The following is a 14,924-nucleotide window of genomic DNA, read 5'->3' as shown; positions in this document are numbered from 1 at the left end:
GATGTCCTGTATCATACCTGACAGTCCTGGCAGCATTGTCCGTGGGCACAGACAGCATCCCCCTTCAGAGTGCAGGTAGTAGCATTGCAGCAGGGATTCATACACTCCTTCATATGGAAACAAATAGAAAAAAAGGCAACCAGAGAGAGGGAATGTACAGTGAGTGAAGGGGAACAAAAGTAAAGAAAAATGAACTCTGCACAAAGAGATCGTATTTCACCTCAGAGAAAATGCTCAGACTTTGTTATCGGGGGGGTGCAGCCCTAGCAGGGCTGTGTTTCATACCAACTAAACTAAAAACCTGGCAGAACAGAGGAAATAGCAGTTTCTAGTTCTCTAAAAACAATTATGTTTCCATCTAGGAGACCCTACAAGCTCATTCAGATGTCCGGAACCATGAGCTGGAAGGTGGAGAGAATAGCAAATTGAGGAGGGGAAAAGAGAAAGGACACACTGTAAAAATAAACTCTGGAACAACAAACAAAGTGTTCTCTAGACTAGAGTAATCTGTATCAAACAAAACAAAACAAAAAAAAAAATCTGCCAATGGGGTAAGCAAATACCAAGAAATATATGAAAACAAGACCCCAATTTTTCTTCTTCTTGACATGAGGGTGAGGAGCATCAGAAGGTTGTAATACACACAATGATTCATACTGTATGGGCAGGAAGGAATAATCAGTGCAGTGACTAATGCAGCCAGGAATTGAACCCATCTTGAAATAAAGCTCACTGAACTAATTTCAAGAATTTCCTTGAAACAAGTGTCATTTTTCTTGATACTAATGTAGCACTCAAATTCAACTTACTTTAGCCATAGTTTTTGATAGTTTGTGAAGCCTTTAACCAACTCTAACTAAGTTAAAAGAAAAGATATTCACAGTGTTGCGTTTTTTTCTTACCTAGATTTACAATTAGTCTGATTTCTTAACTAAGCAAAGCTGAAAACAACAAAAATCATCCTAAAATAAAATATGAACTTCTTGGACTGCACTTTTGATGTGCACAGAGAGACAGGCAGTATCTCATCTCAACATACCATCCTTGTAATATTTCCCCACTCACCATGGAGGCCCATCTGTTTCATGTTAGCCTTTATCATGAGCCATGCACTGCACCAATCAGCAACTCTGTGCCTTCTGATGGTGATGGAAGGAAGCATTTACAAAGCTCAGCGGATAGGATGTACGCATGTGTGTCTGTCTGTGCTTGTGCATGTATGATCTCACACAGAGGCAGGCTGACTAGAACCCCGAGGTTTAGCTCTCTCCCACTTGCCATTAAGCCAGAGTCTGAACATACTGTACAACCGAGTGCAGTAAGAGTCGGGAAGAAGTAGATGGATGGAGCTGGCAGGGGACACAGCTGACATGATGGGCCTTCCAGAACTTCTTTCAGCCTGAAGACCATTAAGGGCCTTTCCCATGGTCCCCGGGGCCAAAGGAGGCGGAGGAGTCGTGCTGAAAAGAAGTAGCCTGTGATTGTGAGGAATAGGACCCAGGCTTTTTAATGAGGCTTTTTAATGGTGGAGAGAGGTGCTGTTTGAGCACTCTGATCTGGCTTGGGTTGGCATGACGCTGCTCAGCTCTGTGGAGAGCTTTATTATCGCTGCTGGCTCAGGCCTGCAGGGCTTACAGTATGTCAGTTCTTTGTTTTGAAGGACAAGGCCACTTTTCAGTCTGACCCTGGTTGAGGCCTGAATATGTCAACTAGCACACAAAAAAAGACTAACTGGGTATGAAAGTGTAAACAAAAGACAACGTTCTCCCATGTAGGCTATTATATAATTCAAAATATCCTTCCAAATCGTAATAGATGTCTCCCTCATATTTCATAATTCTGTTCTTGTCAGCACCGCCTCTGCTGATTGTCGGATCATGATTAACTGGTTTATCATCCTGCAGTCGAAGCAGTTAGCAACGTGTGTCACCATTACATATGTGCATGCCGATGCGGATCCATTTAAATAATTTACAAGTTGACAGGGTGAAGCTGTCAACGATGTTTCCTCTCAGCGAATTGTATCACGATCAGACAAGCATCCTCCCAAACACCTCTTCAGTGCACTGAATAAATAAATTCACACACATATCTCTAAGCTCATTTTCTGAAGACTGTGTTTGCATTACGAGAGCTTTCGAAACCGAACAGTTTGCGTTCACTTTGGGAAATGTTGGTTTGTGCCATGTTTCTGTCAGGAAAGCTACAGAAACTCTCACTAGCACTTATGTATATTTCATTTATCAAATGCAGGCAACATAATTTCCAATTATTTATGGTTAGCAGTTCGGAAAGACATTTCAATTTTGGCAGAAAGGGCATAGCACAAGAATGTTGAAGAATTGTAGGAGGTCTGGAGATAAAAAACGCTTTGTTTACCATGACCTTTAGCACTCTCACCTCCAGTTCTCCACAGTCACACTCCTCTCCCTCCTCCACATAGCCGTTGCCACATTTCTGCCCACCATAGAGCACTTTGACCTCAGGCATGTTGAACAGACACATCCCCACACCTTTTTCAAAGCTGGCAGTCAGATCCTTCTTGCTGCAGCTGCTAAACACTGTGGGAAACGGATACCTGCGAGTGAAAGAAATATTTTGTGAGTGACACAAACAGAGAGAGAGTAGGGAGACAATTGAGATCCTTCACAAGGGCCCTCTTCAGTCTGATGTAATCAGGGCTAATTGCTGCTAATCACAAAATCAATTAACCACTAGAGCTCAGCAACCTTTCCAAAGCTCTATCAGCATGCAAAGAGCTCAGAGCCCCGGTGACTTCTCCCTCCATGGAGAGAGTGGGAGATCTGATAAGATATATTTTATGAGACAGGGGATCATAAAAACTCAAACCAAAAAGTACTTCCTTTGCAAGACTTGCAACACCCATAAATTTGGGAGAAACAGGGAATGGTGTGTTTTTAATATTGTTTTTGGAGCGGACAGAAGGGGTGGTCTGCTCCATGGGGAAAGCACACAGCCCATGGCTCTGTCTGCCAAAAGCTTTGTTACAGACCTCATGCAGTTTTATTGAGCTTTTCTGTGATAATATAGTGCCTTAGATGACAGCGTATGTGTGAAATGTGCATGAATACGTGCTGATTGTATTTTGTGCTCTCTGTGGCTCTTGATAAAGAAGTGTCTTATGAGGTTTTTAATACCTCCACCCACACAATAAATTCAGCACAACAAGGCCAAAATGGGTGACTCGACATAATATTCACACTTGTCTTTGTGTATAAAGATGTGCATGAAACAAGAAATGGATCCAGGTCAACTTAGATGTCCAAATGTTTCTCTCAAGAGGCTCTTGACTTTTTGAAACGCACATTGTGAAGTGTACCACCTCAAATGTACCTTTACACCTCCACTACCTCTGCCACCCACTCTCCTGTTTGGGCCTGTAGACGGTTGATTTTCTTTCCTTTGCATGAGCCAGTTAGACTTTTCCTGTCACAGCAGTGAGAGTGCTAACTCTGATGAAGTGAGGATAATAAACAGACCAAGTATGCACCCAGCAACAGCAGCCACAACCCACCCAACAGCTGGATGTCAGGAGATGCAGACGCAGTCAGACTGCATGCCCAGTTGGCTCGAAAACCTTTGCCGACATTAATTTTAATGATTTGTTGATGATTTGAAAATGTGTCCGTTTTACATTAACTTAAAATTCAGAACAGCGAGAAAAGTCCAAATAAGCAAACTGTCTACAGAGTTGATCAAATACATTCCATATATCCAGTGTATAATGCATTTTCCAAAATGGCAGCAAGGGAAATTGGTTGGTTAGCTTGTGAAGTGTTTCTGGTCAGGAGAGTGACAGTGTTGAAATGGCAGCAAACATGTCATGGCTGTAGCACAACTGGCAATATCTATAAATCTTTCAATAAGCATATTTTAAGCCTTAATAATGAAAAGAGAAGCTTGTGTGTATAGGGACCAATTAATATGGAACATGAGCTGATGTGGCATCAAGGGGTAACACAGTCTTATAATGGTCCTTGACAGTCTGATAAACGCTGCTCACAAAGGTGTTTATATGAGCAATACATGAGTTTAAATGAGATGGAGATGAAGACTGAGCCTTGAACTCAGATTCATTGGCTGTACTGAAATATAAACCGTAAAATAACCACTTTTTCATTCCCGAGAAGGAGGCATTTCTATGTAGCTCAATGTCAACAACTCTTTCAAACTGTGTTTTTGTCTGATTGGGTTTCACATCTAATACGGCTCTAAATATGTCATGACACTGTGAATGTTTTGACATGACCTCATTCTCGACTTGCCTTTGATTTCCATCATGTGTGGAGGCGGCTTACTTCAGCTCCTGCTGTTGACCCCCCCTCCCCCAAACACACAGCCTGCTGCTCTCTAACGTCAATACTATCCGGAGGTTGTGTTAGGTGAAAGTGGGGGTACCTCGAAGCTGATCTCTAGATATTCTAAGTATTAAAGAAAAAGATCAGAGTGGATTTGTAATGAAATGTTGAAAGGAAAGAGAAACAAGGAAAGCTGTAATAACAGCCATAATTGCCCCCCCCCCTTTTTCCACTCCTCCTCTCTGAGCTCCTCCAGGGATCCTGCTATGATGAACAGCTGTCAAGATTGCTGTTCAACAGGCAGGCTACTTCCTTAGCAACTGCTGTTGTTGATTTCCTCTTTGCCCCCAAAGTCTGGGCCAAAATTGCCAAGATGCAACCCCCCTTTTGCCGCATTCATTCAATTTCCATGAACTCAGCCCTGCTATTCAGTTTCCAGCCCATGCAATGCATGACAAACACTCACATCCCTGGGTTTTTTTTATTTTTTTCTGTAACCCTGAGATACATGAGCAGCTCAGGATCCAGCTGTTCTTTATGAGAGGCAATACAGAAATAATTGGTCTACCCTGCAACAGTCAAGGGGTGGGAAGAGGAATAATGGTTGTGAAAAGGCAGACGCACAGATGAATTACAGTGGATAGCATTTAGCAGCTGCAGTCCCCAGGGCTAGTAAAGCAGTGCCAGGGCCAGTCACGGTGGGCACATTTGGGGCTCGTGGCAGACTAAGGACACTCTAGGCAATCCCTCATCACATGGAAGTCTGGGCCAGCACCTCAAAAGAAAAGACCCAGTGACTCTCACCTTTGAGCTTTTTCTTGTCCCGTTCTGGCTTTACAAAGGATTAGCTGTGTTAAGCTCTACCTGGTCTCTAAGACCTCTTTTTGTTCTGTTCTGTACTGCTGCATTGTTTTCCACCTGGTTGTGCTCCAGTTCCATTACGGGATCAATTCTTCTCTGTTCTCTGTTCTTTTGTTCATTTCTAACCTACACTCGACACAGTGTTTGACAGTTGGCTCCTAAGCTCCAGAGGTACTGCAGTTGATGGTTGGTAGAGAGTACAAAGCAATCATTGCAACTAAGCTGCAGCAATGGCCAAACAAGACTTTAATGGATCTGTAGGAGGTCTGTTGATAAGGAATCATTCCCAGATCTATTACAGGCCCCTAAAGCCCCACACTGTGATAACACTACAGAGTGGAAGGCTTTCAAACCCAGATGAATTGTGGCAGGTAACCCATATTTTTGTGGAGATGTAGAAAAGGAGTGATCAGTGTAGACAATAACAATGGATTAAGTGGAATCCCTGAAAGTTCATGAACTAAACTGAACACTTTCCTATTAGCTCTGTTGCTTTTCCTCTGTCTCTACTATTCCGTTGACAGAAATTCTTTTTTTTCAAGTTTTATAGTTCCTGCATTTCTTGATGTCACTCAAGTACAATTACAGTAAGTGGATAATTAACAAAATTAAACGCATTAGGAGTGTAGCACATGCACATCCAAAACCCTTACAGAAATTGGATCACAAAACACAGATCAAAAGGTTGCTCTATTAGGTTAGTTTTATTGGGAGCTCTCAGTGCATTTTGCCTTCAGTGGCGAACAAAATTACACATTTCTTGTTAAAATGTTGCATGGCCCTGGAAGATTGTGTCTTAGATCACTCTAACGGCAAACTATCACATTAAAATACATAGAACCCTTTAACCCAAATTAGCTGGCCAGGGCTCTCTCCTCCTCCTCTGTCTGTCCCTGTGGTTCAGATCACAGAGGAGAACCGGGAAACCCATCCAGCACATCCTGCACAGCCGGTTTATGTCACTCTGACAAATATTTCAAACTTGCTGAAGTAATTCAAAACCACAGTCGCTTCACTACACATTTAATAACAATTTTACGGCTTCCTTTGTGCATGTAGAGCCTGAGCTCTGGGCGATGACATTAGGTGATATGATCTGTTGTGGCCTTTGGTGCCTGGCAGTCTGGCCTACGTTGTAGATACTGAAGAGCATTTTCACATTGATTTCCCAATGGACCCAATTAAAAAAAGGCATACTGGAGAGTTCCTGTTCTTCAGCCGGGCACAGGTCACATTTCCATGGCTTGTCTTGGACTTTGACTCACTTTCTGTGATTCCTGATTATTTTATGACAGGGGAGATACATCAATCTCGGTCTGACAGTAATCCCAAGCTCCAGTCATCATCTTACTCAGAGTCTGACCCATGAGTGAATGAAACCTGCTGAATAAGACATTCTGGAGTCTGGCTGTCAATCACCATCTTAGCTTTCATGAATGATTTAGATGGCCAGTGACTGTATTTATTTGTATTTAATTTATAGGAACATATAGTCCATATGATATACATATCATATATCATAGAACTGATGACAAAAGTATGACTTTATAACTAATTAAACTATTTTGCATTACAAAGTAAGTAATCTTGAAACCTGCTTCATAACATGATTTTGGAGAATAATTTTGAGAGTTTTCACAATGGCAGTTTATCCAAATCTTGGAGCTGTTTTTACATAAAAAAATGTGGTATTATGAAATGTTTTTTCTGACACTCTTGAAACTGAGAAACTGTTCCCAAGTTCAGTTTTAGCTGAATTGTGGATCAATCAGAGTACAATTTTTACCCTGACAGGAAGACAATTCATGTGCACGCCATGAGGAAGAATTGTGCTTTTTTTTTTTTTACTTCACTTTGAAACTAGAACTAGTGGTTGGGCTCACATGCCTCTACCCGGCTCATAATATGCACCAATGGCGGTAGACAGCCACACTTTGTTGATGAAAGAACTATGCAAGCGGACCGGGCAAAAATAGCAAATAAAGTTTTAAAGCTGACCATCAAACCAAAAAACAGTACAATGAAAATGAAGAGAAGGTAACCAAGCATAGAACCTGTTTCAGTCTCAGGGAGCGATGGATTTTTCATGTTTGTGCACATGCATGTGTTCCTGTGTCCACTGAGTAGCCACCAGCAGCTCAGTCGCTCTGTCTGTGTGTTTTAAGGAGATATAATCTCAAAGGATGAGAGACACCAGGCTGTTCTCATTTAGAGTTAATGGAGGGATAGAGAGCTGGATGGAGAGGGGGACGCGACAATTGGCCGTGACCAGTGTGAGCAGGAAACAAGCAGTACTCTGTGCAGATGTGAGGCTGGCACCGGGACAGCTTGCAGTTTTACCGCCCCCCCGCTACCAACCCCAAACCCTTCACCCCGCATAATAATGATGAACTGGATTTCATTATCTCCTCTGCTCTGTTCCTGGCCCGGCAGCAAAGCCAGGAGAGCATGATGGGCATCTGTCTATACATATCAGAAGAAATTTCTGTACTCTATTTGATTAAAACGAACAAAACATGAATCAAACAACAGAAACAAAACGACAGGACTCCTCACTGACTGAGAGTGGGTGAGTTTTGCCAGTACTTTCACTTATTGAATGCAGGGTGCTGGCAATCAGTAGGGCTTTTGTACCAACTCATTCAAGTCCTGGTCCTGTGAAGAGGCTTTCTGTATAATCACATTGCGCTTTGAAAAGAGCTGTTGCTTGCCTAGAAAAACATGGCAGTCAATGCTATAAACAAATAACTATGTAAATATGTAGCTGCCGGGTGATGAACAACATTCAGGTGATTGCAACAGAGCTAATGTGTGTGGCCACATGGCATTTTAAAGCATGGAACTGCAAGGGGCTTGAGCTAGACCCATGGGAGATGCAGCACTGCCTCAGGCTGAGTATATGGTGCTGACCTGGAATTAACTGAGGAAGTAGACTGTGGTAAGATAGAGTTCCTAAACATCCTTATTTAAATACATTGCTTCCCTAATCCTGGATTAAACAACAGAGTAGCAATATGGAGCAATAAGGAGGTGTAGAGGGGATTATATTGAAACCAAGGACTAGATCATTACTTTCTTTTGTCAGCTGGAATGAAAAAAAACAGTCTCTGAGGAGAGCAGAACAAAAAAAGAAAATATTCATGTCTTATTTTATCTCTCACTAGTCTATCTTTGGTACAAGCATTTTTTCATATTTAGAAAGGTTCGTCTCTGCTCCGTAGGAACGACTTCAGAGTTAGATATTTTAAGGGACAGGTGATAAGTTCTTGCTACATAAAAACTGTATAGTAGTTTTCAGAGGTAGTTAACTATTTATTTGAAGCTGCAGAGAGATTTCCCTACATTAAAGTTGCATATATGTCAAAGAATAGCATCACTCTAACTGGCTGTGAATGTGGAGGAAAAGGAGAGAGTCAGAAAGAAACGGTGTATAAGAAAGATGGAGAGACAAAACTATTTTATTTCTACTTCACCAGAGTTTCTTGGGTTTTTTTTCATTTTTGCTCATTGTGTTGCCATTTTTGGACAAGTCCTTGACCAGGGATACCCTCAGTGAGGGCTAAATATAAATCTACATCTTACTGCTGTGTTGTTTTATGAGTCTATAATCAAGAATAGCATTACCTTGTTTTTCATGGGTCTGATCCAAACTAAATACAGAGGGATGTTTCCAGCATAAACACCACTCTGGGGCTCCCACAGACCACTAGACCTTGGTTAGAAATGATACCCAGTGTTTCCACCCAGAACATCCCTGTCCTACCACTTGGTCTACTAGACAATTTTAGGCATAGTGAGCCATTAACTTCATCCCTGTCTTGATTACTTATTAGTATTAGTAGTCCTTATTATGCAATAAGGTGTACAGACTTAGTTTTTGTTATTATGATACATTCAAGTTTGACAAACATGCAATTACATACTCACACACTCAGGCTACAGCGAGTTTTTGGTCCCACATGTGTAATGCTTTCTGCAAAAAGCCCTTTTGTTAAGTCTTTTAGAGAGCAACTACATTTGGGATATAAGGGAATAAGTAAAACTGTACTGCTTTGGCCGTGCACTGTGACTGAACCATTGGCTTTCCATTCAGAATGAGTCATATTGCCGCAGGGCATCAGCACAGCTGTCGGATCTGCCATAAACCCAACGGCCCAACAGTTCATCGGCATCATTTGCTTACTGCTCAACAGACATTAAATTAGAAATGGTGAGCATGTGGAATAATATTTACATATGATCACAATCTGTGCTTTTTTTGAGCAACACACATTGTGTTAAACAAGAGACAAAATTAATGCAAAGTTAATGATGGCTTGATATCATGATAATGCATTTTGGATGGTTTTGGAGTTATTTGTAAAGCTGAACCAAAAGGGGCCTCGCTGGAGAGCACTGGAGAGCACTGGAGAGCACTGAAGCAGCGAATTATAGCGATTGTCCTGGGGCTTATGAAAGCCAAATAACTCCCACAGTCTTGGATATGGCGATAAGAAGTAAGGAGTCAGCAATCTTGTAGATCTATTGACTCTTAATAGTCAAGATAAACACTGTGACTCACCCAGTGGAGGGAGTCATGATGCAGCCTCCTCGATCCACTGTCACCCTGCAGCCACACCCCCTTTCGGGTGTGTCATGGTTCATTCCAAAGTTGTGTCCGAGCTCGTGGGCCAGAGTGACTGCGGCACCCAGGGGGTTGTCAGAATGGTCCTAAAGAAAAGATAATTCACGCAGATATTGAACTTTCCATTTCATTTCACCAATACTTAATCCAAGACTTCTTTACTTTATCAGTCTGGTTTCTATCCAGTATATTTCTAGACTAAATACGATGGTAAAAGCAACATCCTACAGTAAAATGTGTTCAGTTTACAGCTCTATTGCAGCAAACAACTGCTAATTATAAACAGACATTTCTGGTCACATACTCAGAGGAAAATAACAAATAATAAAAAATTTTATGCTAGCCAAATTGTTGTTCCCCACAGGACCCACTGGAGAAACATTACTCAAAACAAGTGAGTGTAATTGCATATTGCCAAGATTAAACAAACAATGCTGTTGGATCTGCGCTTATCAGAGCGTTTCCACTGCTCGACGTTGTGGCACTGAAATGAGTAATGAAACAGCAGAATGCAGGCTGTCACCTTCAGCTTGCTCGACAAACTTTAACCGAGCCAGATGTGCCGCTCTATTCTAACAAATATGAGCCTCTTCTGAGCAAAACTCACAAAAAGGTTGAAAGACAGTAGAAAACTCACAAAGCACGGCTTGAGAATCACCCAGCCGATCAGGCAAACATAACAGAAATTAAAAACTGACATTATTATAGGATGCACTGGGAAGATTAAGCTACAGTGACACACAGAGTGAAAGCTGCTGTTGGCTGAGGTACCAAGGTTTCCTGCAACGTGTGTACAACATGAACACATGAAGAGGCCAGATAAATAATGAAGTTACTGCGGCTATCAGCTTTTCATGGATACATAGCTGTGCGTCAGGGCACCTTGCCTCTAGAGACTTCCGTCACTGTGCATTATTCAGTAGTGCTATGCAACTTGAGCTTAGACTGATGAACTGCCCTGCTGGGGGCTTTTGAAAGTAACAGTCATCAGCTGACAGCACATGCTGCGCTCCAACTGCAAACCCAGGATTTGTGCTAAAAAAAATAAAAAAACCCTGATTCTGTTTACTGGAAAAACTGAGACACCTTCACTGACTGATGAGGTTGAGGAGCTCAAGAGGGCACTGCATGCCACTGTCTGTTCTGTTTCACCACACCAATAAAATCAATGTAACATTCAGTGCTGGTAAATGGAGATTCCAGATGGTTTGAGAATGGATGTTTAAGATTTAACTGCCTAGAAAAATAACAATGAGACCCATAGGGGAAGTCACCTAATGAGCTCAAAGGTACTCTGTAAATGAAGGGAGACAACTGCGACAACAGGGTCGTGATTTTCCCAGCAGAAGAGTCGACTGAAGACAAATTCTGTATGTCTGTGATGTGATGTATATGTGTGTATATAGAGCTCTATCATAATGACCGAGTCCCCATTTTGGCCATCTGGGAGGGCAAGAGTGAAGAACCATCTGGGGACTAGCTGTAAACCTTACCACCAGCCAACCAGGCCCCAAATCAAACAGCCACTCAGAGACAGAGAGTATAAAATAATGGCATGACTTGCGTTAATACAACATGACTTGTGCACATAGTCTAGAATTGCAGTTCGGTAATGGGTGAACATTTACGACGTGCCCCTGCGTTTTCGTTCAGGCTCCGATATGTTGTGCGTACACCCTTAAATTTACTCATTTGTTGCGCCTCATTAAGAAGTATCGGTTTCCACACATGTAATCGATACACGCTCTGATTTATCAGCAAGCGGAGGGTACTAAGGATACCCTCCAATTGGCCTTGCTGGAAAAAAAAGACTCAATGATGTGTCTGCCCTGAAGTTAATACAATTTAATATCTACCCTGGAATCCTTAGCTCAACCCTTACACAAGAGACTCAGGGGAGAAATATGAGAGTATTATGTCACATAGAAGGGAGGTAGAGACCAAGGAAAAGAGCGGAGGGCAGGAAGAAGTTCTTTGTCCTTTACTTCAGGATGGATTACAGATATTTCAGCATGTTTATATTCTTCAGCACAACGTACCATGACGATTCCTCCTGACTGCTCTGCTGTGCACATACTCATGATGGGTGCCATGCCAATGGTGGTGCCCTGGAAATACACCCCACTAAGTGGGAGAAAACAGAGGACATCACATTATTAACATACAGTATGTGTTCACACTTTAACAGTCATTAAAGGCATGCTGGAGAGTTTTTTGACCACTAGCAGTGCTGTAGAGCAAAGTTTTGACGACTGCAGACGGCAGGTAATACAAATGTACGGTGGACACTTGTATTAGGTTGGTATTTCAAAGCTCATGTTTTTAGAATGTTCTTACATCGACTGGAAGCATCTCATTGCTTTGTTTAACATTCAAATGAGTATTTTGTGAGCGTTATTTTGTCAGCTGTCAGCATTTTGTTAGCACCTCATGAGGCTTTCACAACATGCCAATGGCTATGACTGATTCAAAAAATGTTTTGCAAACGTTTTACGAGGTAGGAAATTTAATTTGTTTTGGTGAAACAAAACTGTCTGTTGGTTATTAAAAATCCACACTGCAGGGTACCTCTGAGGGCAGCTCAAGAAGAACAGGAAATAGCAGTCATACTACAAAAACAGCATATTAAATTTTGCTTGGAATAAATAAGACCCAAAGACTGCTCCAATGACTACTATATAATTTTCTCTAATTTTGCGCTCTCAATAATTTTGGAGTAAAATCACACTTTTCAAACAGTGAATATGTCCTTTTTGAACACAACTATGCGCTACAGTAACAGCTCTACCTGATAAGCTGAGCATTGTCATGAGGCTTCTGAGGCAGCAGCTTGACCTTCCTCCAGTCTAGGAACTCATGCAAGGTGGTGAAAGGGTCCTGGGTGATGGGGCACTTGTCTATATCGCTCCACACCTCCAGGCCCACCAGAGCCACACGAATATTCAGAGCCCTGTAGAACTGATAGTGCAGAGAAGGAAGGAGAGGGAGGGAGGGATGTGGTTTTACGTTAATGACTCATCTGTCTCCCCTAAATTTTCTTTTACCAATTTTTTTTTCACAGTACATTACCTATTAAAAGACAAATGCTATAAAGTAATCACTTAAAATGTGGCTCTGAACAAATCCTTAAACATTAATCACTGTATGACTTTCTATATGAATAAATCATCTTTGCCTTCTGTTTTATTAAACCGCCACCCACGGCACGTTTTATTACATCTGCCTTTTCACAACATTTCTCTGCCGAGTTATGGAATTGATCATCCATTCATAATCCAATCAGCTTCTGCTCGCAGGTCGGTTAATTCTCACCAGGCTTGATGTGACCTCTAATAAATCACATTCCAACACCACATTCCCTCTGTTGATTTGATTGTTACCTTGTCCACGTAATTGGCGATCTCAGCCAGCCGCTGCTTGACCTTCTCCATGTCCTTCCCTTGCTTCTGAAACTGAACAACACGACCAGGAAGAATAAAGCAAGGGGAGAGAGAGGTGATCCATGCTCTTGAATGTTTATTATCACCAAAGACATTATTTGGGACATATTAACATTGTGTCAGCTCTAGAAATTTCTTCACAGGGTGTCCTGGAGTTATGCCACTATCACTTTCATGCTAATTCCACTGCCGCTTCTGCTGCAGCTGCTATCATCAAAGAGCTCCTCAGTGGAGCTTAGGCTAAAGAGATAACCTCAACCACCTTGTCTTATACCCAGCATTTATTCTGTCTCTGTGGCTCTCTGGGATTGGCTAAAGCATGTGACATTGACCTATATGTCTCATCTTACTTTCTTCGCACTTTCTTCTTTAAGATCTTAAGCGCACATAAAGGAATAGTCTCATTTGTAAGTCAAGTGGTCAAATGCAGTATGCAGAAGGATGTAGCTGGAACTGGGGTAGCAAAATGGATGAGCAAGTGAACACATCAGACGCGACAACAAGGCAGTGGTGGAGCCATCTTATCTGTGTCTCAACGGGATGGAAGGGCAGCTAAGTATGTGACCTCTGAGACTCTTTCCTGTGGGATTTGATGGAAGAGGGTATAGAGGTCAAGACTGTGTGACCTCTGCTTACCTCTCTGTTGTCAGCCACGATGATCAGCTCCACGTACTTGGTTGTAGTCTGGATGTGGCGTTTATGCTGCAATGGGGGAACAAAAGGAAGTGGACAGGGGATAGGTGGGTGTAAAGGAGAAAAAATATAGAGGAAAGGTCAAAAGAGTGCAAGAAAGGGCAGTAAATGGGAGAGGGAATGGAGTGTGGAAATGACAAAGTGATAAACCAAGAGATGGAAAGAGATGAGGAGGAGGAGGAGGAGAGAGTGAGAGAGAGAAGAAGAAGGACATTAGGAGGACGCACTTATCCACAGATTTCTGGAAAGAGCAGCCGAAGTTTAGTAGGTGGGCACTCAATACGGCTTTTCACCTGAACTACACTCCACACAAAAGGCGGCAGAAATGAGAATCAGCACAAAGCAATCAGCTGCACTCCACGTCTGACCCAGTAAGAGCCGCTAAGGTCACACGGACCTCCGATAACACTCCACAGGAACCAGCTTATTAACTACTAAATCAGTTTTTGGGCAGCGCTTCCTGCACTGTTAGCAGTACACAGAATAAAATATTTGCACCCCCCTGCTCTTCCTTCCCAAAACAAAGAGCATGTGAAGTATAGATTTATGTGACATCTCTACAGTGGGGGATGGGTTGGTGGGGATATGAAGATGTCCTAATAGAAGGAAACTGGTTTGCACAAAAATCTTTTAAAATACAAATTTTTTGCATATATAGCTCTTCATATAGGGCACTTAGAGCAGATTTCAAAGAAAAAACGTGAGCCAGAATATAGATTTTTTTTAAAAACATAGAAGATCAGCGAAAAAATAATAAACAATAATAAAAAATATTAGCAGAAAAGTGAATAACTAATAAAAAAAAGTAGTTTAAATTTATTCAAAAATGGAGAAAACTAAAATATCTTCATATTAAAAAAAGAGCAAGTATGGAGATTGATGATTCGGGGTACTTCCAAATGTGTGACGAAGATGGCATCTGGCCATGGAGCAGCTCTTGCCAAGCTGCTCTCGTGTTGTGTGTTTGGGCACCAAGTCAGATTTGAA

General features: G+C 41.9%; 1 protein-coding gene across 2 annotated transcripts in view; it reads right to left on the bottom strand.

The window, feature by feature from the left end:
• Positions 1 to 14,924, bottom strand: part of LOC121887617 (disintegrin and metalloproteinase domain-containing protein 12) — a 77,130-nt gene that overhangs the window by 11,236 nt on the left and 50,970 nt on the right. For both annotated transcript variants that reach the window (XR_006093006.1, XM_042398534.1), the window contains exons 7-13: positions 13,881 to 13,946; positions 13,185 to 13,256; positions 12,593 to 12,762; positions 11,844 to 11,928; positions 9,742 to 9,890; positions 2,401 to 2,578; positions 18 to 107 (exon numbers count right to left, since the gene is read on the bottom strand). Coding sequence is in view for 1 of the 2 variants with exons in the window: in XM_042398534.1 (XP_042254468.1) it covers positions 18 to 107; positions 2,401 to 2,578; positions 9,742 to 9,890; positions 11,844 to 11,928; positions 12,593 to 12,762; positions 13,185 to 13,256; positions 13,881 to 13,946 (810 nt within the window). In the remaining variant the exon portion in view is untranslated. The remainder of the gene's footprint in view (positions 1 to 17; positions 108 to 2,400; positions 2,579 to 9,741; positions 9,891 to 11,843; positions 11,929 to 12,592; positions 12,763 to 13,184; positions 13,257 to 13,880; positions 13,947 to 14,924) is intronic.

Source organism: Thunnus maccoyii, chromosome 20, assembly GCF_910596095.1.
Source record: "Thunnus maccoyii chromosome 20, fThuMac1.1, whole genome shotgun sequence".
NCBI lineage: Eukaryota > Metazoa > Chordata > Actinopteri > Scombriformes > Scombridae > Thunnus > Thunnus maccoyii.
The sequence above is the reverse complement of the archived record's forward strand: the minus strand, read 5'-3'. Positions and strand labels throughout refer to the sequence as shown.